The 22,067-nt window shown below is 41.3% G+C and overlaps 1 protein-coding gene across 2 annotated transcripts in view; it reads left to right on the top strand.

Annotated features, from left to right (window-relative positions):
- Positions 1 to 5,784: 5,784 nt before the first annotated feature.
- The window catches only part of LOC128734720 (calcium-binding mitochondrial carrier protein SCaMC-2), a 59,784-nt gene continuing 43,501 nt past the window's right edge, over positions 5,785 to 22,067 (top strand). For both annotated transcript variants that reach the window (XM_053829043.1, XM_053829042.1), the window contains exon 1: positions 5,785 to 6,391. In XM_053829043.1, the coding sequence (XP_053685018.1) occupies positions 6,182 to 6,391 (210 nt within the window). In that variant the 5' untranslated portion in view covers positions 5,785 to 6,181. The remainder of the gene's footprint in view (positions 6,392 to 22,067) is intronic.

Here is a 22,067-nt window from a genome sequence, read left to right as displayed (position 1 = left end):
TTTGCTCAATGAGAGCATATAAGGTGAGGATGAAAATATTGTTTTTTCTATCCGAGTTAAAATCGGAGGAATTTTTGATGTTCATTTGCTTTTTTTGATAGATAAAATTCATCTCATTTCAATCCGGGTTGTTTGAACAAATTTGTAATGCGATAAGCATCCATACCAATGTAAAACAAATCTATCGAAAAATCAGCGAAACTTGTCGAAGCTCTCTTCCTCACCTGTGCATATCTCATTGGCTCTCAGAACTTGGTTAAAACCGACCCCCCGGCTTGTCGCCATTTTTCTGTGACTGAATCTGAAACGTCAAAAATACTGGGCGGGAAATCACTCCATAGAAAATCAATGCGACGCCATTGTTGTTTGGGGTACAATACTGAGGGGTCCAACTTAATGGGGGTACTGTCAAACTCTGTAGACCAAGATAGCGATGTCGTGGAGGTGGTTAAAACTAACCATGCTCCCGAGCCAAAGTAAATTGATATATACCAGGTATATGACAATGCGAGCTGTCATATACACTTTGCACTAACACATCTACACTAGTTCTGAGATTTCGAGCATTTTGTATGGAAAATTAGTAAATTTTTTAAAAAAATCGTTGGATACGCAAGATTTGTCTATTTTTTTTCTCACAGTTTTTATGTTTATGCTTAGAACATTATTTCTAGTATGTATTTTCATGAATACAATGAAATTCAACATTCCAAATTGCAAGCGGAAATTTTTTCGTCAAAACGGTATCAAGATGTCTCAAAGAAATGTCGTTATATCGCTTTCCTACAAGTAGTAAAACAAAAAAGATTTTTTTTTAAACGCTCGGACATGATTGTTCAATAAGCAGCATGAGCAACATTGTTATCCGCCCGCGATATTTTTCGTCTGATTTCTGGTAAGCTTTTAAAGTTTTATCTTCTAAGACCGTTTTGTAGCAATCTAAGATTACTTTTTATGGTTTTCTACGTAGTGTTAAGACGGGTAAATTTATGATAAAAAGGTATCATCTTGGAACAGTGACTTCAACTTAAGCATTTTCAAGCAGTAGCACAAGCATCTATTCGAATAAAACTATTTTTTAAAAGAAGACATCAAAGGCAGATATTCAAGAGCATCATGCAAGCAAAATGTTGGATGGAACGTGTTTTAATTTAAGCAACCGTATACCGTATTGATCGTGAAGTATTAGAAACATTAATTCATTTTTCAATTGCACATCGAAATAGTTAGTCACCCATGTTCTCAAATTTTTTACGCATAATAAAGACGGCTACAAGTGCAAATGACTTTAAATATATTCCTTACGTTTCATTGTAAATGTTCAAATATTTCTCTGGAATAATATAGCTGCATTCATTAATTACAATTAATTTAGTGTTAATTTTCATGCAAGTTCCACCATATTTCAGAACTATTTCTTCTTCTTTCTACACACTCTAATGCAACCCTCGATGGTCACATACCTGGTATATATCAATTTACTTTGCTCCCGAGCAGGGTTATTTTCGGAAAACCATCGAACTGTCAAATTTTAACCAAAAAGTTAAAAATTTCGCGAAATGGTTCACAGCCTAAGACATAGAAGATTTCTTTTAAAAATCACTTGTGGACATCATAAAGGTTGAAATAGTAATGAATGACCAGCCCACAGATTATTGTATTAAATTTAGGGATGGGAACTATCATTAAAAATCGCTACTGATAACTATCAGTAATTTCAGTACGTTACTGATAACTATCAGTAAATATCAGTAATTTTACTCATCAGGCCATTGAAGTAAAAAATGGAAAATTGTAATATTATAACTGCGTTCTTCATTGTAAGTTTACTTTGTAATTTACCAAGCTGGTTTTATGGAGGCTCGCGCAACTACGAACCAGATTTTTACCATCCAGCAAATATGTTGGGAGCACATCATACCTACGCATGACATGAATCAGTCGATCAAGACCAGCAATTGCACTTACTGGATGAACACGGTTTCCCAGATAAACTGACGCTACTGATCAGAGCTATTGGATCGAGTGGTGTTTCGTGCACATCTCAGGGACACACCCGTCAAGACACGGCGAGGGTTGAGACAAGGTGACAAGATGACTGATTTCATAGCTAGGAACCTTGCGATGGTGGAGGCAAACCTACGCCAGGTTGAAAGCAGTAGTCTAGGAAGATCAGATTAATAATAAATACGTCAAAGATCACATACATGAAAGGAAGAGGCTCCAAGGAACCAAACGCATGCCTCTCACGGATAGTAACCCTCGACGGCGACGAACTAGAAGTGGTAGATGAACTCGTTTATTTTGGATTGCTGGTGACCGTGGACAACATTAGTAAGGCAATCCAGCGGCGCAGCCAAGCGGGAAATCGAGCCTTTGCTTTGCCCTTCGCTATACGCTACGATCAAGAAGCATATGCTACCGTACGAAGCCGATAATGCACAAATCTTTTATTAGGGCAGTAGCTCTTTATGCACTTGTAAGGTCGCTTACGGAGGATATACGCGCCCTTGCCGTGTCCAAACGAAAGGGTGCTGCGGATATTTGGCGGAGTACAAACTGAAAGCGAAGAGTGGTGGAGACGTATGAATCACGAGCTACAGGCATTGTTTGGAGAGAATCTCATCGTACATTTGGCGGAAGTCAGTAGGCTACGGTGGGCCAGATATGTCGACTTTTAAGACGACTGGAAAATTGGCGACGAGCGGCCAAAGTTCGGGTTAAATGGAAACGATTGCTTGAATCAGCACGAGCTACCCCGGCTTTAGGCTACTGACATTGACTACAAGATATTGTGTCATCCACGTCTATCGTACGCAACTACCGACCAATAAGTTTAATCTAACTAATTTTTCTAACGGGACAACGTAACTATATCAGTAAATATCAATAATAGCGAAACCTTACTGATACTTAGTGATATTATTCCTTACTGATAACTATCAGTAGTTAATGATAGTTTTCCCATCCCTATTCTGTACCTTTTTCACACGATCTTGAGCTGTCAAGTCCCATAACAGTATGTGGCAAGAGTTGTTCTGATGAGGTAATATATCCAGCTTTTTACGCGCTGTAATGATGGCCGCTATAAATTATGTTCGTAATATGCGTACAATCTTTTTGACAACTCTGCATACATCAAATCTGGCATTTTCCTCTTGCAACACTACCGTGCTCTTTCTTTCGTTTACGCCAAAGAAGGAGAGCAAAAATGAGCGAAATGTAACTGTGGTGAATAGTGAAGAATTGAATATAGTAGGCCTTGTATTGTGCAGCGGAAATAAAATCAATTTTATATAAGCAACGAATCAGTACAGTCGAATATTAAGTGTTCTCCTCCGAAGTAGAAAATCCTAGATTCCTTCAACTACCACATTGGCGACGAGTAGAACCCACAAGAAATCAGAAGACTTGGTTGGTAAGTGAAAATGAAAAACAAATGGGAATAATGAATTGTTCAAAGAACAATGTGTAGGCCTAAGCGATTGGAAAATTCCGATCGGGTCAGGCAATAGAGAAAGAACCTCGTTACGAACGAGAGAGTTTCCTAAGCAACAAATTGTTGGGTCAGGAAAGACAAAACATGCTTCAAATGAAGCGCCTAAGCGGCGGAAAATTCCGTTCGGGTCAGGCAATAGAAAAAGTACCTCGTTACGAACGAGAGGTTTTCCTAAGCAACGAACAGAGTTCTGTTGGGTCAGGAAAGACAAAACGAGCCTCAAATGAGGAGCCTAAGCGACGGAAAATTCCGTTCGGGTCAGGCAAACCGATGAAGTTATATCCGTTTCGAATCAGACGGTTCGGTAAAAAAAAATGTATTGCGTAACATATATGAAAACATGTTTGAATAAAGATTGCAGTAATGAAAACTATTGCTAGGCAACACAAAATAATACAAAAAATGTCTAAGCGGTAAAATAAGAAAAATCTAAGATTTATTTCAGGGCCAGGAATCGAAGTTGATCGCGAGATAGGCACTTCTGGTAGGACCACCGGTGTTGCCTGTTCCGGAAGTTTGTAATGGATCCGAAGACGGTGATTCGAATGATGACGACAATGCTGAGGAGTATGACGATTTGCTGTTGGAATCCTATATCAATATGGGGAAAGAATTGGAATACCAGACACACTGATGCTGTAGAGATTTTGCACCGAAGACACTCCAGTACGATTGTCCAAGGCTACAAGTAATTGTGAGAGCATGTGCAATTTATAATGGAAACAGTGCTGAAAATTAATCGAAGCCAATCAACGATGAAGAGGAATCCATTGAGTATGATGATAAATCTAGTTCATATGGGATCATCCTACGGGATTCTACGTGAACGATAGTCCATGTGCGCGGCAACAATGACTGCTTTATCTGACTTGCTGGTCGCTGCCAAAACCACTGGAGGAGCGCAAAGGTAACCCCGCCTCCGGTACCGTACGCCGAAGCTGCGCTTAATGCAAAGAAAAATAACCAACTGGTGATTGAGCTAACGCAGAGCCTGCCGCGAGTGGCCATTTCCGGCGCGGCGGCCACCAATCCTACGTATACACTATGCCTATGGACAGCAGCTTCTACATCAACAAATCAACGGATCATCCCGGACAGATATCGGCTGAGAACGTGACCGAAAGCACCCCTAGTAGCACTCCATTTATCAGTATACCCATAGCCACCATCATCACTATGTTCTGACATCTCGAAGAAATCTATACAACGCCATAGGGAGAAACCATGTACAGATACCTAATCCTATAACCGGCGATGTTCTACAAAAGGATTACAACCAAACTGGAAAACGTTGATAGTTCGGTAACAATGCTCATGGATTAATTTGCTCAAATTTCGGTGATAACGTTGTGCTAAGTAACTCAGGATCAGGTAAACAATCCGAACTGTTACCAGTCCGTCTATCTCATCTGGTACACAGACGTTTATGACAAGACTATGCTAACGACAAGATGTGATCTGTTAGAAAAAAGGAGATGTGGTGAATAGTGAAGAATTGAATATAGTAGGCCTTGTATTGTGCAGCGGAAATAAAATCAATTTTATATAAGCAACGAATCAGTACAGTCGAATATTAAGTATTCTCCTCCGAAGTAGAAAATCCTAGATTCCTTCAACTACCACAGTAACCAAAACTATTGCTCTGCTTCTTTTGCGTAAACGAAAGAAAGAGCAACACTGCCGTACATGAGAAGAGTGCCCAGTTTTGATGGATGCAGAGTTGTCAAAAAGATTGTTCGAATATTACGAACACAATTTATAGCATCCGCCATTGTAGCGCGTAAAAAGCTGGATATTTATCTTCATTTAAATATTGCGGCGCTTATAATAAATCCTCCTGCTGGGGCGGTAGTAACGCGCTCATCCGCGATACAACCGCAAAATTAAAATTTAGGTTTTCTGTTTTGTGGTTCGATAAAATATCAGTTTTGTAGCGTGTTTATGACGGAAAATAATTAATTTGATAAATTTTCATATACTAAATTACTATAATAAATCATGCGGTGATCTTTTGGTGGTTTAGTTCAGCTGTCAAGGTAATCGCAATGTGAGGATTTTTCTTGCAATCTGCAATAAATATATTTAAATCGTGACATCGAAACTTTCGGTTCCGAAAGCCGCACTGGCTTCAACACTGTGTGTGGGGTGGCGTCGCGTCAGTTTCTTTTGTGCATCAGGCGGGCTTCTGGATAACCGTCAGTTTTGACAGTTCGTCATGAAACTTTCTTCATCTGATTTTTGGTCTCTCGCGTTAGTGTTTCTTCGATCGTGGTTGCATACGAATGTGTGTTTTGTTTTATAGGTTCATTGGTGTCGCGTTTCGTGTGAGAAAAACGCTTCTTTCCTGAGGCAGAAAAGTCTTATTCTAGCGTTGAATATGCAAACGAAGTAGTTTGATATGCGATAAAGTATACAGAGTACAAGTTTCAAAAACCGAAATGGAAAATTTGGAATATTCCAGTAGGTCTGTCTAGCTTCTAAGTGGGCAAAAAGTTTCTCAACCCATTTTTTCGCTTGTGCGAAAACGTGAGACAATCTCGTGTGTGAGTCAGCAAAGAGCCAGCGAGTTCCGTGAAAAAATCAGCGAATTGAACGCTGCCACTAGAAAAGTGGAAAAAGAGTGGTGAAAGTGATTTTTGTTCGGAATTTGGGAGAAATTTTGGGTTTTGTGGCTTAGAAAAGATGGTTAACCAAGCAAACAACAGCGGCGGTAGTCATACTCCGGAACAAGCATATCCAGGGGTGCACTATTTGCACGAGCTTCCGCAGGCGGATGAGGAGCGGCTGGAGAAAATCTTCAACAAGCTCGATCGGGACGGGAATGGACGCATTGATATACACGATCTGTCGGCAGCGTTGAAGGAGTTTGGACTGTCTCATCAGTATGCGGAGGTAACGAACGTCTGCTGCTTGTCTGCGGACACAGCACATGCGGAGCGATAGAAAATGGATATCGTTTCGGGAGTTTTAAGAGTTTTGACTTTTGCTCTTTCTATGGTTTGCTATTTTCATGCTTTTTTCCATCGTGGCAAATATTGATCGTGAAACCGTTACGTTTCCAATAAAAGGTGAAATCTAGTCTGAACAGCTGCGGTTGAAATGATAAGTTGCCATCGAACACTAAGTGTTGTCTAATATCAATCGTACGGACTTTTTTATTTGGCTGAAACAGTTTTTGTTTACGGCGTAATGCCATGATATATTTAGCCCTCTCCTTGAAAACGATATATGTTTGTCCTTTTAGTCAGACGGATTCTATCAAATGCGGTCGGATTTCCGATGCAAAACATTTGGAAATAGCAGAGCTTTTGTTAATGACAAATTTGGAGACAAGCGTAAATCTGTAAAATTTTTGTTTAAGATGATTTTTGATATTTAAAACTTTTTAAAAAGTTACAATGGGACGAACCAGTCCTGATATAACAGTCTAAAAAATAAAGAAAATAGTTTGACAGTTGTAACTGCAAGTTACTGATATGCACTATTTCTTTTATAAAACTAGCGTACTACATTTCTTCATTAAAACATTCATTCATTAAATTTTAGCGTGTTGATCAGTTAAAAATCAATTCAGTAATTTGGGTCCAGTCTCTATGCCTGATGTGTCTCTGACTTTACTCAATAACGTCTACTGTGAGCACATGGTGAAACTAAATTTTAAGTTTTTTCAAGCCCCCTTTTGTTTCTTCTTTTTTCTCTCCAAAGTGCGCTGCTTAGTCCTTAAATTGCTTCTAGTAGAACGGCTGCAAATTATCTACTATTCCTACCTTGATTTACTCGAACATAGACTATCTCTTAACACTAGATATACCACACCAGTCATTTTGACTGGTCGTGCAATTTCAATTTGAAATTTCTACAACATACAACATTTGCTTTCAGAAACGATGTTATGACTTTTGTAGCTATAAGTAAAGAATACATTTTATGAACTTAATGTTACTTTATATATATTAGTAACAAATATAATTTTTGCTTTTGCCATTTATACCAGCACCAGTCAAAATGACTGGTGCAAGATTCTATAAAGAAATGTAGCATTTCGGGAGAACGGTGAGTCCGAAACATGAAATTATACAGTGAAGTGCTGTTCCTAATGGTTCTATGCCATTATTGTAGAGTTTTGTCAAGAGTCGGTCCTTTTCGGCGGTTCTATTCTTCAACTGACCGATTTCTCGCCAGATCTCTATGAGATCGGAAGTCGAAACGCCTATAGGCTCTCCTACGTTGACTTTTGCTCCATTTCGTTTTGCTATATCGCAATTGAGATCCCTATCAAAGAACTGCCTCCACCAGTTCCAGGTTCCAGGCCAGGTTTCCCTGTTCGTTCCTACACATATCAGGCCTCGGTGTGTATCCTTTACGAGATCGGTTTACCTTTCCATAGAACTTGTGCATCTCACTAGCCTGAAACAGTGGTGCTAGCTCTCCTTCTGGCGTTTTGCGGCCTCACTGATGGCCGAACGTATCCTGCTCCATTTTTTTTTCGAGGGTCGAAGCGCCTGGCCACAGAGGAAGGCGCGTAGTACGCGCGTAGTTCTCAGCACCTTGCGGATTGTCTAATTATCAAATGTTCAACCGAGGAGGGTGGCTTTGTCGCAAGATATATACCGTCGATAATTTTGAGCGCACGTGTACTGCTACTAGGTAATGATCTGAGTCGATATCCGTACCCCGTAGGGAGCGTACGTTGGTGATGTTCGAGAAAACCCGGCCTTCGATGAAAATATGGTCGATTAGGTTGAATGTTAGTTGGTCAGGTGATCTCCTGGTGATTTTGTAGATCTATGCGGGGAAAGAATGTGTTTCTGATCCCCAGGTCTCGGGAAGCTGCAAAGTTGATGGATCACTGGCCGTTATCACTATACATTGCTTCCCTGTTGATCTGAGCGTTCATGTCCCCAATGATGATCATATCCCGTGGCGAACAGCTATCGTATGTTACCTCCAGCTGGACTTCGAACGCTTTTTTCTCGTCGTTAGGTCTACCTTCGTGTGGCCAGTGCACGTTTATGATGGTGTATTTGAAGAAACGGCCTATTATCCTCAACACACACATCCTCTCGTGATCCTGCATTCTGCCCATTACTACGGAGCCCGTTTCCAGCTCGTTGGTTGCTCCACCGTTCTGGCAAAATTGGGCCTTGCCGCCACGGATCCCCCACACCTTCCCGCCTTTGCGACGTATCTCCTGTAGTGTCACAATGCCGAACTTTTGCGGTTCTAACAGAACGAGCAACATCCTGTCGCCATCCACGAAATTTAGTGATTTACAGTTCTAGGTAGGAAGCATCCATTCCAAATCCTTGTTTCATCGCCTTTGTCCATGCTAAATGTTCCGAGATGAATTTTCTTGATTTTTCGTAATATTTTAGATAAAAATAGCTTGCTTTACTAGGGTTATGCTACCGAGTCTCATAATGGGGCTGCCAACGTATAGTGCCGAGACAAGACAGTGCCTCCTTGCATGTCGGTATACGACCTTAGTTTCCACCAGGGTTGGTTATCACACCTCCGCTAAGGTTGCTCGTATTACGGCTGGTAGGGTAATCAACCTATTTTGGACCCCATCTGTAGCTGTACATAATTTGGACACTAACAGCAAAATCAAAGGGAAATATCCAAATTATGTACAACTGCAGATTGGGTCCAAAACAGGTTGGTTACCCTACCACGAGGAGGCAGAGATAGAAGTTGCTGGATAAGAGGCTAAGGACCACTATGGGGTCTGTGTTGCACATTATTCAGTCGTAACCAACCTTTTCTTATCCACCAGTCATTTTGACTGGTCTTGGTATAAATAGGTATATTTAAAATGCTGGTATATCTAGTGTTAATGAAAGTTAAAAAATTTGCGAAAAGTATTTCACTAAATGTGCTGAGAAATGATCGACTCATATATGTTTCTATAGCATTTTAGACGAACTTTTTTCTCCAATAAATTTTATTGACAAATTTTACGCAAGCCAATCAGAAAATCTTGGCAATCGGGCAAGAACCAGTAAAACGCCCAATTGGGTATTTTAGCGGTATATAAATTTTCACATAATATGGTAACATATGATGTCACTGTATCGTCACATGAAGACTTTTTCAAATTTGACGAGTAAAAGTAATAAAAATAGCATTTTTTCAATTTAAAAAAAAATTTTGGGATAAGACAATAGCTGAAAAGTAAACCAGTAAAAAGTTTTCTTTTCAGTTCACCTCAGACAACACAGTGAATAGATAAACTATGGTCATCGGACGATACAGGTTTCATATGGGAGCTGTCAAAAGCTCGGTCAAAATGAAGAGCTCTATCAGAAAGATAGAAGAGAGGGAGAGAATTTCTGACATCATTTCAAGCAATCAGTTTGGTTGATATCTGTCAAACAGCAAATCATTCTATTTTTGATTTTTATTAATTTTTTAACTATTGGATCACGAAGTGCATCTTTTAGACTAACGTTGGTCAACTTTCATACTTTGTAGGTTACGTGAACGATTCCGGATAGTCTTTGCCAAAAGCTTTCACCATTGTGTGGGCTGGTGCTTAAAGAGTTAGATTAGCTATTTTATTAGTATGACATTTTACATAGAATGTAAAGTTTAGATCATTGTGAAATGGGACACTTTCAAACGCGTGTATTTATAACCATTCTTTCAACTGAAACACTTCCTGAAGACGAAAGAAAGAACATGACCGAGCCGATTCCACCAATTCTTTTTATGACCAATGTTATTCATCTTCCAATGCTCCCTTCATCTTCAGCTTCAATTTAATCTCTGTTAGACGGAACTGGGCACTATTTGTTGGATTCAGCTCTTTTGTGACGAACTGGACTCCACTGTCGTTGAATCATTGTAGCACGTACTTGTTGTAATGACAGCGAGGTATGCAGATCTGGCCAAAACGTAACTGGACTATCATGGATCTTATTGAACGGTAAAATCTATATGTAGAGGCGCTGGTTTACTTCCGTATTCATGGTGTACGTCACAAAAAAGGCTAGTTTTCTTGCTATTGGAGCAGATCCCTTGCCAAATCATACATTTTTCGCGAAGTTATCCGCTCAAACAAACTTGAATCTGCTAGGAACCGTGACGCGAGCAGAAGTCTTGAAGAATTTGATCCTGGGATTTGATTGTAATCGACTTTCGCATAAGTTTCATTGTCAGCAAGACACATCCATCGCGTTTCATCAGCTGTTCACCTGTTCGTAGAAGTGACAAGCCCAGATTCCGGTCATTTGCTTGGTAACACCTGTAGCTTTCCGGATCCACCACACAGTACAGCAGTTAACATTTAGTTTTTTCGCCAAGCATAATCTGATATATTCGGATCAACCTCGACTTTCCGAATGACCTTTAACCGATCAAGAATTCCATATCGGCGCTTGGTTTGCACTTTGCGACTAGTCGTAAGAGTTTTCTAGTACTTTTTGATAACTCACGCCACAGCACCTTTGGGATAATCCAGCAGTTTCGCCTGCTCCCAATTTGAGGCTGTTGGGGTTTGGAGTGGAATGTGCATTGAAATGAATTGCTCCATTTCTAAACGATCTAAGTGTTTTTAAAATAGAGTAATTTTCTTTATCTAGATCTCAAAACGGCTCACATGACCAAATAATTTTAAAGTAATTCGATAAGTTGAAAAAAATGTTCGGTCGGGAAAATTATACATAAACCGGGAAAACAGGGAATTTGAAATTTGGTATTGGGTGGCCAAACTTATTTTCTTTTTTTTTGTTGACAAGTCGCTTATCGAATCTGGGTCGAATTTAGGAGATTCTCTACGCTTCTCGGTCTTGGGTTGCCACGGGTACGGTGTTTGCCTCGAAACCGGCGGTTTCTGTCGGGTTCTCTGCTGAATATTGTTTTCACTTATCTCTCATCAGACATCCTTGCTACGCGGCCAGCTCACTGTAGCCTGCCGTGTTTTATTCACTCCACAATATTCGTATCTTTGTATATTTGGTAAATTTCGGAGTATAGTTGGCAACATCGCCGCTAAAATTTGGTTTTTTATTTCCTGGGCAATTTCTTTTGAAAATGCGAAAATAAGGCAGTGGCAACTATATTGCCACCAACATAAATTTTTTATTTTGCTTCTATAATTATATTGATGTCGTTATAGACGCAAAACAAATATTTTTTTTTGGTGGCAATATATTTGCCACGGCCTTATAAAGGGTTAATCTTACATTTCCGGAGATATGAGTAAAAAAATATAAGCGGGTTTGACAAAAACGGATCTTTTCCTAAAAAGGAGGCGAAAATTGGGTCAAATCCGTACGAGCCGATTGCACGTTTGAACCATTTCTCCGTCACTTTGCGCGAAAAGAACCTTGAAGTTTACGGATTGAAATGATACTTCGTTGCTGTTGACCTACTTAAATTTTGGGTAAAAAAATTAAACATTCGTTTTTCAACCATTTACCTAACTAGAGACATTTGTTTGCATTTCCATCCTGCTCTTTTCTGGACTTTAATGATGGTAGTTTCAAAGATCTGTACTGCCAAACCAGTAGGTGGTGAGCATCATTCTTATACGGGATGTCTGGTGGAGAATTTAACGAACATACTAGTTAAGACGGACTGAAAGCGTGGTATAATGTAGAAAAAAGCTGTTGGCACTTTTACACTAATTAATTTTTATTTTCTTTGTCGCAACAAGAATCTGTGTCTGTGATGTGTTGCATTCAACAGAGTGAAATCCACATGTCCACCGATGACAAAAACGTGGAAAATTTTGAGAAATTTTCCACATTTTTTCATCGTTGAACGTGCGGAACATCCAAATGTTTCTTCTGTAGCTTTTTTTGGAATCGAAACCGAAGTTAGTGAAACTGAAATTTTAAATATCACAAATTTATACCTTGTAAATGTCAAGATCATCAAACCGCGCATCAGCTGTCACACGACACAAGCAAATGGAGTGGCACGCATCGCATTACCACAATCCGAATTGATCCGGATTGGCTCAATCATACTGCCCAACCCTGCGGACTTGACGTTTTCGCGACGATGACCCCACTAGGCGACAGTAAGCGTATTTTTGTGCGCTCTACGCCTTTCTCTTTCCACGTGAAAGACTGTCCCGAGGGCTCGTTATAAGTGTGTGTATAGGTAATTCGGCAGCAGATAACATTTACAACGTAGCGACGAAAGGAACAACATGACGTAAAGAGGCTATTGATAATTTTTATTTGACAGCCATTCGATTATTTGCAAACCAATCTATTGCCACTTGATGTATATGTACATTTCGGGTTAGATTTAATGGATACGTGCTGTTGTCTTTCCGTTTGTTCGTGGAGTAACCCGGCAGGGTACATTCTGTGCATTGTTCATTAACCACGTGAAACTGTTTATCCAACCGTCCTTGCCAGTATGTAATCCACACACAGTGAGACTTGCTCGAACAGAAACGATTTTATCGGAAACAGCTGTTTCGCTGGATTTGTAAGTGGGACGTTCGTTACGAGCTGATAATCTGCGATATGGTTGGATGACGTTCAATAAAAATCATATAATCTACCCAAATAATGATATCTTTAATAGATATTTTTTCAATCAATTCAGTCACGACCATCGAGCACAGAGATTCAACCGCAACTCAGTTCGAAATCGTATTCCAACAACACTTAGGCCAGAGCTGCCAGGTGCTACTTTGCCCTCAAGTTCACTCGTGCGGAACAGTGTAAACAACTCCGCTAACACGCTGATAACGTCTACTGTTCTGAATAAATAAAAAATAGACGCAGTTTATTATCATAGGTACTTACATTGAGACATCTCAACGAACGTTGACCGGCATTTGCGTAATCTGATTCGAAAGACCCCTTTCATCTGATCGGATTAATGCTCGCCTCATCAGGTGACGCGTTCCGATAAACGGGCTGGGCGGCAAAGAAATGCTCGCTCGATTGACTGCAGGCGGAAAATTAGGCTTGCGAAATCTAAGAAGCACTGTCGTCAAATAGCTGGTTAATTGCGCTCGGGTGTTGTTATTTGTAATTTATCGCAGAGCCGACCTTGGACCAGTGCCAAATAGCTTAGGACACCCGACAGTAGTCCAACCATAACTTACGAAATAATTTAAATTTTGTAATGTAGAAACAGACTGAATATCAGTGAATGTATTTCCTAGTACGGATTAAGATAAACTGTTTGAAAATTAGTATTGATTTTGTGAAGTTGTTTAATGCGATTACATTTAATCGCAGCGGCGTCTGGCTAGTGTAATCCAACCAGACGCGTCACGCGATGAGCTGCCAGCAGCTCGGTACGTGGCATTAGGAAAATGACAATTGCAGTAAAATCCGAGTATACGAGCAGCACAGCTGCTCTCTAATATGAAAGTCGTGAGCTGTTGGAAACTTGCATTGTTATTTTCCTACTGTGCATTCAGCGAAGGAAAGGTCTAACGTTCGCCAATTGAATTATCACACTTTCGCTGACAACCACTGCTTTCTGCAGCCATAGCTTTCAATATAGGACTTCGCATCGATTGTTATGCTGTTGATGTTAAATGACAACCATCGCCGTTCTCTAACAGCAAATGTTGAACGAACGAACGGAGCGCAGTGAAAGCAACAAACAATCCTTGAGGTAGATTTCACTCTACCCACCACAGTTTGTCGCTATACCTTTGAGACACGCAGTCAGCAAAAAATCGCAAGACTTAGGAGCTTGCCACATGTGTCTGCTCGGTATACTGGCTTGCTGTTAGGGTATTTATAGCCCGCTGGTAGTATTCGGTAGTTCCCGGTTCTGCGCCGTATCGTATAAATATTTGCTATAACTTGCTTGGAAACACGGGTTAGGTTTGCTGCGACTTCTCGGTGGCATTCATTTTTTTTCGCACATCGACATTTTTTCGATGGGCGTTCTTGCCTTTCCCAAGTGGAAAGGTTATCCGATCTCTGATAAAAGTAGCTATATTCGAATAAGCTTTTCACTACATTCCAATAAAACGAGATTAACTGGTTATTATAGAATAATGTTTTGCAAATGTTTTTTTTTATTTTGCAAACACCGGAAACATAGGTATGTTTATTTAGCCAACGTTATTTATATTTTGAAGAAGATTGTAAAACATTTGTGCTCTTGGCAATCTTTTTGTTGCATTTAACATAATTGCCAACCAATTCAAGTTGATTTATGAGAACGGGGTTTCTCTGGGACTTCTCTAGCTTAATCCTATAGAAATCGTAATTTTTTCTGCGATAAATTAATCGCACGTGATATGCTACATGCACAGTTTTGACATATTCGTATCATTTATCAAAGAAAAAAACAAATTACGGTTTGGTTGAAAAGTATTGAAAGCAAAAAAGAATGTGAATTTCTTATCTACTTTGTAAAAGCCTTGTCTGTAATCAAAACCAAGCCCCTGTCAAGACGCCTCATAGTTAATTACCATTAGAGGCATATTTAGGCGTCTTGGTCCCGGTTACTTCTATCATAGTGAACCTTTGTTATCATATCAAAAAAGGCGGCTTCTGCCGTAATTATAGAAAATTAAGTTGGGCATCTGTGATTCGCCTTTATTTAGATGCGAAGCGACGCATGCATTAATGTCACTAGAATCTCCCTTAACTTTAACCACTTCGTGTATTTGAGCTTAAGCGTTTGAGCGATTTCTCAATTAACGTCACTAAGCAGTGCAGTGCGGTGGTTCCGTAGATTTACCGTGTTGGTATGCAAGTTGATTTACATGTAACGGAGAGTTTTTTAAAAACTCATCGCGGATATAGCTATCCGTGATTTTCTCCATCAGCTGCAGAAGCGTTGAAGTCAGACTTATCGGTTTGAAAGTCTTAGGCATGGTTTTGTCTTTTGACGTAGGACTACGTCTTACGGCAAGTTTTGAGATAGGGTGTCATTCCAAAAAATCGAAAAAGGCGAGCGTCACGAAAAATGAAAGGTTTTGAGCGCTAATAGCTCAGTGGTTTTACTATTGATTTTCAATATTCTTACACCAATCGATTGGAAAATCTTCTAAGAATTCACCCAAATAAAGAAAAGTGTGGATTCTTGATGTTGAACTATTGAAAAATTGAAAATAATGAACCTATGTTTTACCAGAATTCTCGCTTCGTGATTGGTTGGAAGATTCTTTACGATGATCTAAACCTATACCAATTTGATATCTGTGCTTGGGAAGTAAGCCAAAACAAGTGACAGAGTTTCCTCATTTCAACAAGATTTCTTAACACCGCGGTTCAATCTAGACCATTTTGATGTCCTTGCTTGGGAAGTACGCCAGAGAGAGTGACAAAGCTCCCTTGTGCCAACAGATTTCTTACGAACGCGATTAAACCTAGTCCAATATGATGTCTGTGTTAGAGAAGTGTGCCAGAAAAAATGACACAAATTCGTCGTCCCAACAGATCGCAAATTCTTTACTGCGTGACGATTAAACCTCGGCGAATTTGATATCTGTGTTGGAAAAATATGCTACAGCTGTAGTGTTCGGTTATAATACGGCTCTGTATGAATACGCATGCTTGCCGTTTCATTAGAAGTGTAGTGAAAAGATGTGCTGTTGATAAAATAGGATTGATTTGGTAAAATCCTTTCAACGTGGGAAACCATGGATAATAAAAACAATCTTTAATTTCAGTAAGGTAGCTGGAAAGTAATAGTTTGTGTTTTTGATTTTGTTAAATTGTTTTCAAGTGCACAATCTTTTGAGAATTGAAGGTATGCAATGTTACTACTTTGATAAATGTTACATACAACGCATGTAGCATGTATATATGTTGCATATAGTATGTATACATGAAGAATCGAATGATTACAAGCATGAGTACATGCTACTATCACTACAAAGAGACTTACGTAGTCCTGCGTCACCTATATATGCGGTCGTGTCTTGTACACAACCCCTCTGATTTTTTGCCAGCCTTAGGTATGAACACCACCCTTACTTTCCGCCAATTCTCCGGGATATGCCCCAAAGTGAAGTAGGCTCGAAAGAGGTTGATGAGCTCGAACATTATAGCACCGTCCGGTTTTCGTAAGAAAATGGGTAGAATACCATCCGGACTTGGAGATTTCTTTGGTTCAAAAGAGCTGAGTACCCAATTGATCGAAGCCTCCATAAACAATCGGCGTGAAAGTAGAACCGAATCGTTTGGCACATTGTGTAATGATCCATTCCGCTCCTGCCCGCCTAAGTCTTGTCCAGTGGTCACTGTCGAACCAGGGAAGTGCGTGTTCATTTGTACTTCCAGAGTTTCCCTGGTAACAATGAGACTCCCATCCTCTTTTTTTAATTACCCTAGACTATTGCAGTGGTCCTTGGACATCGGTTTCTGCAGACGCGTAGCCTCTGGCAGAGTTTGTATGTTTTCGCAAAATTTAACTCGTGATTTCCTTTTGACATGCGTAGCTAAGCGTTGTATTTGGTATGGGAAGCTCTGTAGTCTTCCCAGTTAGACGTGATTTTGGCCCTGTTGAACAGACGCCTTGCCTTCCGATGGAGATTGCTGAGCGTCTCTTTCCACCAGGGCACATCCCGGCAAACTATTCGCATGTTTACGGGACAATTTGTGTTATACGCGTCTGTGATCCTACATCGCAGGTCACTAGCGGTAATATCCAGCTTAACTGGAGTTCGTATGTTATTGTGACAAGAATTACGTGAGGCAATCAGATGGTTCCTAAGGGAACTCCAACCCAGTAAACCATTTGGTTTGTATATCTCGATTGCAACTGAGATATACGAAATCATATCTGAACGAAAAAGTTATATTTCACGCCATATAAGAACATATATGTACCAAAGTGGAGGCGATATACGTGCGAAAGCTTTGTCAATTAGTTGTAATTCTATTTTGCGTAGTTTTTATAACACGCAACTAAATACTCCTGAATATATGATTAAGATATAATCAAATATTGCAATCGCCTATCCTGCTTTATAATTCACAGTCATGAATTGTATATGAAGGCACGCACGACTGCAAAACAACTTATTGTTCACTTAGATTTGACATACTCTAATCATTATACAATTCCAATGTGAAATTGACATGAAAACGATTTAATGTGAACTTTCTATTACGATTTTGTGTTATCTGGGAATTGGTTTTCCTCGGATTCCTGAATTGTTTATTTCTTTAGAGGATTGGCCTCGATGTCGAAAATGATATGTCTGTGGTCTGATAAACTTGGTTCATCAGAGACATGCCAATTTTTGACTTTCTCAGCTATACAAGCGCTACATAGAGTAAGGTCTAGGACCTCTTGTCTGATCGTGGATCGTGGTATCGTTAACCCATGGCTCCTGGATCAAAGCAGCACTCAGCTGCTCTTTGGTGAACCTCCGGCATTGGACGCTAAAAGCGCCCTTGGCATGGTGGAGGTACACGTGAATGCAGCGAAAGCTGCTCATTTTGTGGCAGGATTACTTAAAGAAACTGACTAAAGAAAAGACACTGGAGCTCAGTCACTCACGGCCTCCTGTCATCATTAAACCTGATTTGCTCAACGATGATTGTTGTGCGTGACTCTGTTCAAAGTTGCTAGGAAAAGTTTGAACAATATTTTTTCGAGTTCAACATTTAGGCGATTTTATGAACTGTACGATACAAGTTTGATTGCCTGGTGTTTTCGTTAGGCAGCACGGATCGATTTCGTGATGATACGATGATATTTGTTGCCGTTTGCTTACAGTCATTATTTTCAGTCGCGTTCATCGACTGATACTCCACAAGTTTTCGAGCAAAAGATTCAGAAGGTTTCATCAAGATTCATGCGCACTTGGTTTCGACGAATGGAATATGAGTTCCTATGTCAGTTCTTTAGTCAGTCTCTTTAGGATTACTATTTTCAGGCTGCAGGCAACAGGCCACAGATGTCTGACCCGCACTTAACGGCGGATTGAGGCTCTGAGGTTTGCTATCGACTGGTGGTTGCTGCGTACGCCTCTTGCGAGGTTTTCGCTGCGCTCGTCTAGTCTTCGCAGGAGTGCATTGTTTAGGTGGCGGTGGGGCACTTCCGGAGCGGGGCGCTCCCAGAAGGGAGTTCCGCTCGTATCGTCCTCGACTTTGTAGCAGAGACTGTTGCGCCTGTGTTGATCAGACCTCGGCCAACCTGTCACATGCGTGCTTTGCCAAACATATAGGGCCCTATTCTCACAGTCACCTCACCTAAATTTTTTGGGTGAGCTGACAATTTGCGATCCTCACAGTCACCTGGGTGACTGTACAAATCAAATGGGGCCTGTAAGGAGAGGTGACTTTAGGTGAGGTGACAGGAAAGTGAAATAAGTGAGGTGAGGTGAGGTGACTGTGAGAATAAGGCCCATAGTTTAGCATAAAGCGCATCTTGGCGATCTGACCGATATTTGGTCATCCTCCATCAACAGTTCGACGGTATTTCCAAACACATTGCGACGACGTATCTGCCACGCTTGTGCTGAAAAGCCGTCGTTATGATTCTGGAGGAATGAATCTCAATATCCTCGCGTCCGTGGTGCCGACACTGTCCTGGAAGTACCCCAAGGTATGTAATGTGCCTTCGGCAGGTCCTTCGTGTCGTAGGCTCGTAGTTGTGCCCCTTCCCACGGGACGAGAGTCGATGCCGTTTGCTCCAGCCATTCGACCGTGTTCTGGTCAGAGCAAGCCTGTGTCAAGTAGCCGTTCTAGAACTGGCAGCTTCTGAACTTTGGCCTAATGTCTGGAGTCTCCTGGTCAGCAATGTGATCCAGAAGAACGGCGCGGACAGTTTGGAGCTGATCCGTAGTTAGCAGGGAAACGGGATGATCAGCCGTAGTTATGGCTTCGCTAAAATCATCCACTATTTCTCTGTATGTGCACCCCGTGGGTGGTTTTGGTGCTAAAGGACCTGCGCAGGCTCGACTGCCTGGTCTGTTTTTAGTGGGACCTTTGTTGCTGATATTCGGGGACGCCGTATCAGCAGATCGTAGCCTTTTGGTAACGACCAGGTCCCGCTGGCCAAGCTGGCCGGCCGGTAGAAGGGTGAGTTCCTCCGCTTCCTCCTTTGAGTAGCCCTTGCTACGATATTACCTCTGCCGTCGCCGTTGCGCATTGGAGAGACGCTTGGTCACATCTCCGGAAGCCTCAGGTTGCCCTTTGACTTCAGGTAGGGTCGCTGGATCGGGAAGGTTGTCCGCGTCACTTTTCGCATTCGCTGTTGGTGACTTTAGGATCAGGGATGAAACCGAGAGTCCTCCTTCCAGCGATTTGCTGTCGAGGTTGAAGTCCTCTTCCATCACTGTGTCCATCACTTCACCAGTATCGACCGTGCGCAACCTCCACACCAACGACTTGTGGGTCGTTGGTTGCCCCATCAATTATTTTAGTAAGGTCGCGATGGTTGTACTCTGCTGGGAAGAAAATCAACTGTCCTTTACCAGCTTTACCAGCAGAGGGAGCAATTTACTGCACAGGGTGCTCTGGTACCATGCAGGCTCCATTCGACCTTGGGAAACTTTATTAGATCCCCTCCCCCCAAGCATTCATCCCTAGGCACGGGTTGCATTACACCGAGGATTGGGGTCCTCTTCCGCAGTTTGCTCAAAATGTAGCATGCTCCTGGACTACTTGCTGCATTGAGAGTAAAAGATTTTTCCAAGATTTGCCACGGAAGAGACTTGATGTGCGTTTCCGGATGGATACACCACAAATTTACCATGGTGAAGTCATCCGAAGCGGTACGCCGAGCGACAAATCTTAACACTCCTTCTTTATCCTGGCTTGTGACAGACAGCTCGGGTCAGATCCAATTTCCCCATCACTTGTTCACTCTTTTTTAGGGAGCCACACGTGGCGGTTTTTCAGCAAAGGTCCGTCACTGGCGGAGTTAAAGGCGGATCAGTATTATAATAGGACTATCCGATTCGCTATCATCTGAAGCTTATGGGAAAACTTCAAGATGATATATGTCACTTCTTTAGCATAGAAAAAGAAGACGCGGAACATCTGTTGTGCCGATGTTAAACAATTTTCAATAAAAGGTTAAGGTTCCTCGACGGAGAGCTATTAGAAACCTCTGATATTTGCAAAACAACTCCCAGCACAGTAGTGCACTTCATCCGCAGTGCGTCACCGGGCTGGACAAACGCTACTAGTCAAAGAATGACGATCGCTTCTGATAGTTGTGCGTCATCTTGACAACATAAACGGGGAACGCTGGCCAACGCTTGCAAGTCCCCGTTGAGCATTGTCTACGGGATTGAAGCCTATCAGATCTTATGGTCTCGTTTAGCCCGTAGTAACTACATAAACAGTTGTTATCCGACGTCACGAGCTAGACAAGTTCGTCTATCTTCTCGAACTCGTCCGCGTCGATTACTACACTATTACTAGTAAAGCGACTACTTGGAATGTCCGTCCGACAATGTCCACATCATCAGCGAAACGGGTAAATTGGCAAGATTTAACAAGATTGTGCCCAGCATGTTAAATTCTGTGCGTTTCATAACACCTACTAATGCTCGTCCTTCCCAGACTGTCCCAATACTGTTTTCGTCCATTATTTTCCATAACTCTTCATGTTCGCTAATATCATATGCGGCCTTGAAATCTATGAATAGGTGGCATAGGGACTTGGTAGAGATGGGTGAACGCTCACGATCCGTTCAAATGCACCGGTTCACAAGAAAGAACGTTCAAACGAACGGCTCTTGAAAACGAACCACGGTTCTTCGAACGCACTCGAAGGTGACACGAAGTTTGGTTCGTCGATCGTAATCTGATCTGATCCACTGATTTGAATCGGTTCGCAGCAGAAAATAAACGGTTCAGAACCGCTCACACGAAAGATTCCTTTAAGCGAACCCAATGCCACCTTCCGCTGCGCTGTTGATGGTTGCTCGAGGCATTGCGCGTTCTTAATAGCAACTTCAGGTAACATGAGTCGTTCCAGATTTTACCGTGACCGACGACGGTATCGAATGTTGGTAATAACGGAAAGTCTTTTGCGCATTTTAACCACCAAAAATCAGAATCAATGTCAATCAGGTCGATGAGTGGATGGCTGCCTTAGTTCGTAAGCGGGTGTGCGCTAAACTTTCCAATAATTAGTCTGAATGTCTCCTCCTGGACAATCTAAGTGTTGACGTTGGTGACGTTGACGATTTTTACGTCATGGGCGGTTGTAATATTCACGTTCAAGTCGCGCGTAAAAAGCTATGCACGTTGATAATGCTAATATTGAAGAAATTCCAATTCCAATTCTCAACTTGCACATACGGCTGTCGATTAGCAGGCAACCAATCACGTGCTTCAGCATGTTGGCCATCACGATAAAAGCTGTACCTAGCTTATGTGTGGTCGTAACCTTGTATCTTCATTTCTTTATGAATGTCAACTTGGGACCCCCAATAAGTCAGAAAGAATGCGGGTGGTACATCCCAGAAAATTGACAGACTTACAGTTCCATGTCCCAAGTGTTTCCAATCGTTAGTCCTTTTTCGTTATCTTGTTCTATGCTTCCTGTGCTAGAATTTTTACGGATAGCTTATAAGGTCAGCACCAACCCCATGTGTCGAAGAACCTTCGTGACAGTGCTGTTAGCATTCCGTACTGACACAAAGACGATGATTCAC

Source organism: Sabethes cyaneus, chromosome 2, assembly GCF_943734655.1.
Source record: "Sabethes cyaneus chromosome 2, idSabCyanKW18_F2, whole genome shotgun sequence".
In the NCBI taxonomy this organism is placed as follows: Eukaryota; Metazoa; Arthropoda; class Insecta; order Diptera; family Culicidae; genus Sabethes; species Sabethes cyaneus.
This window is presented reverse-complemented; position numbering and strand designations above follow the sequence as displayed.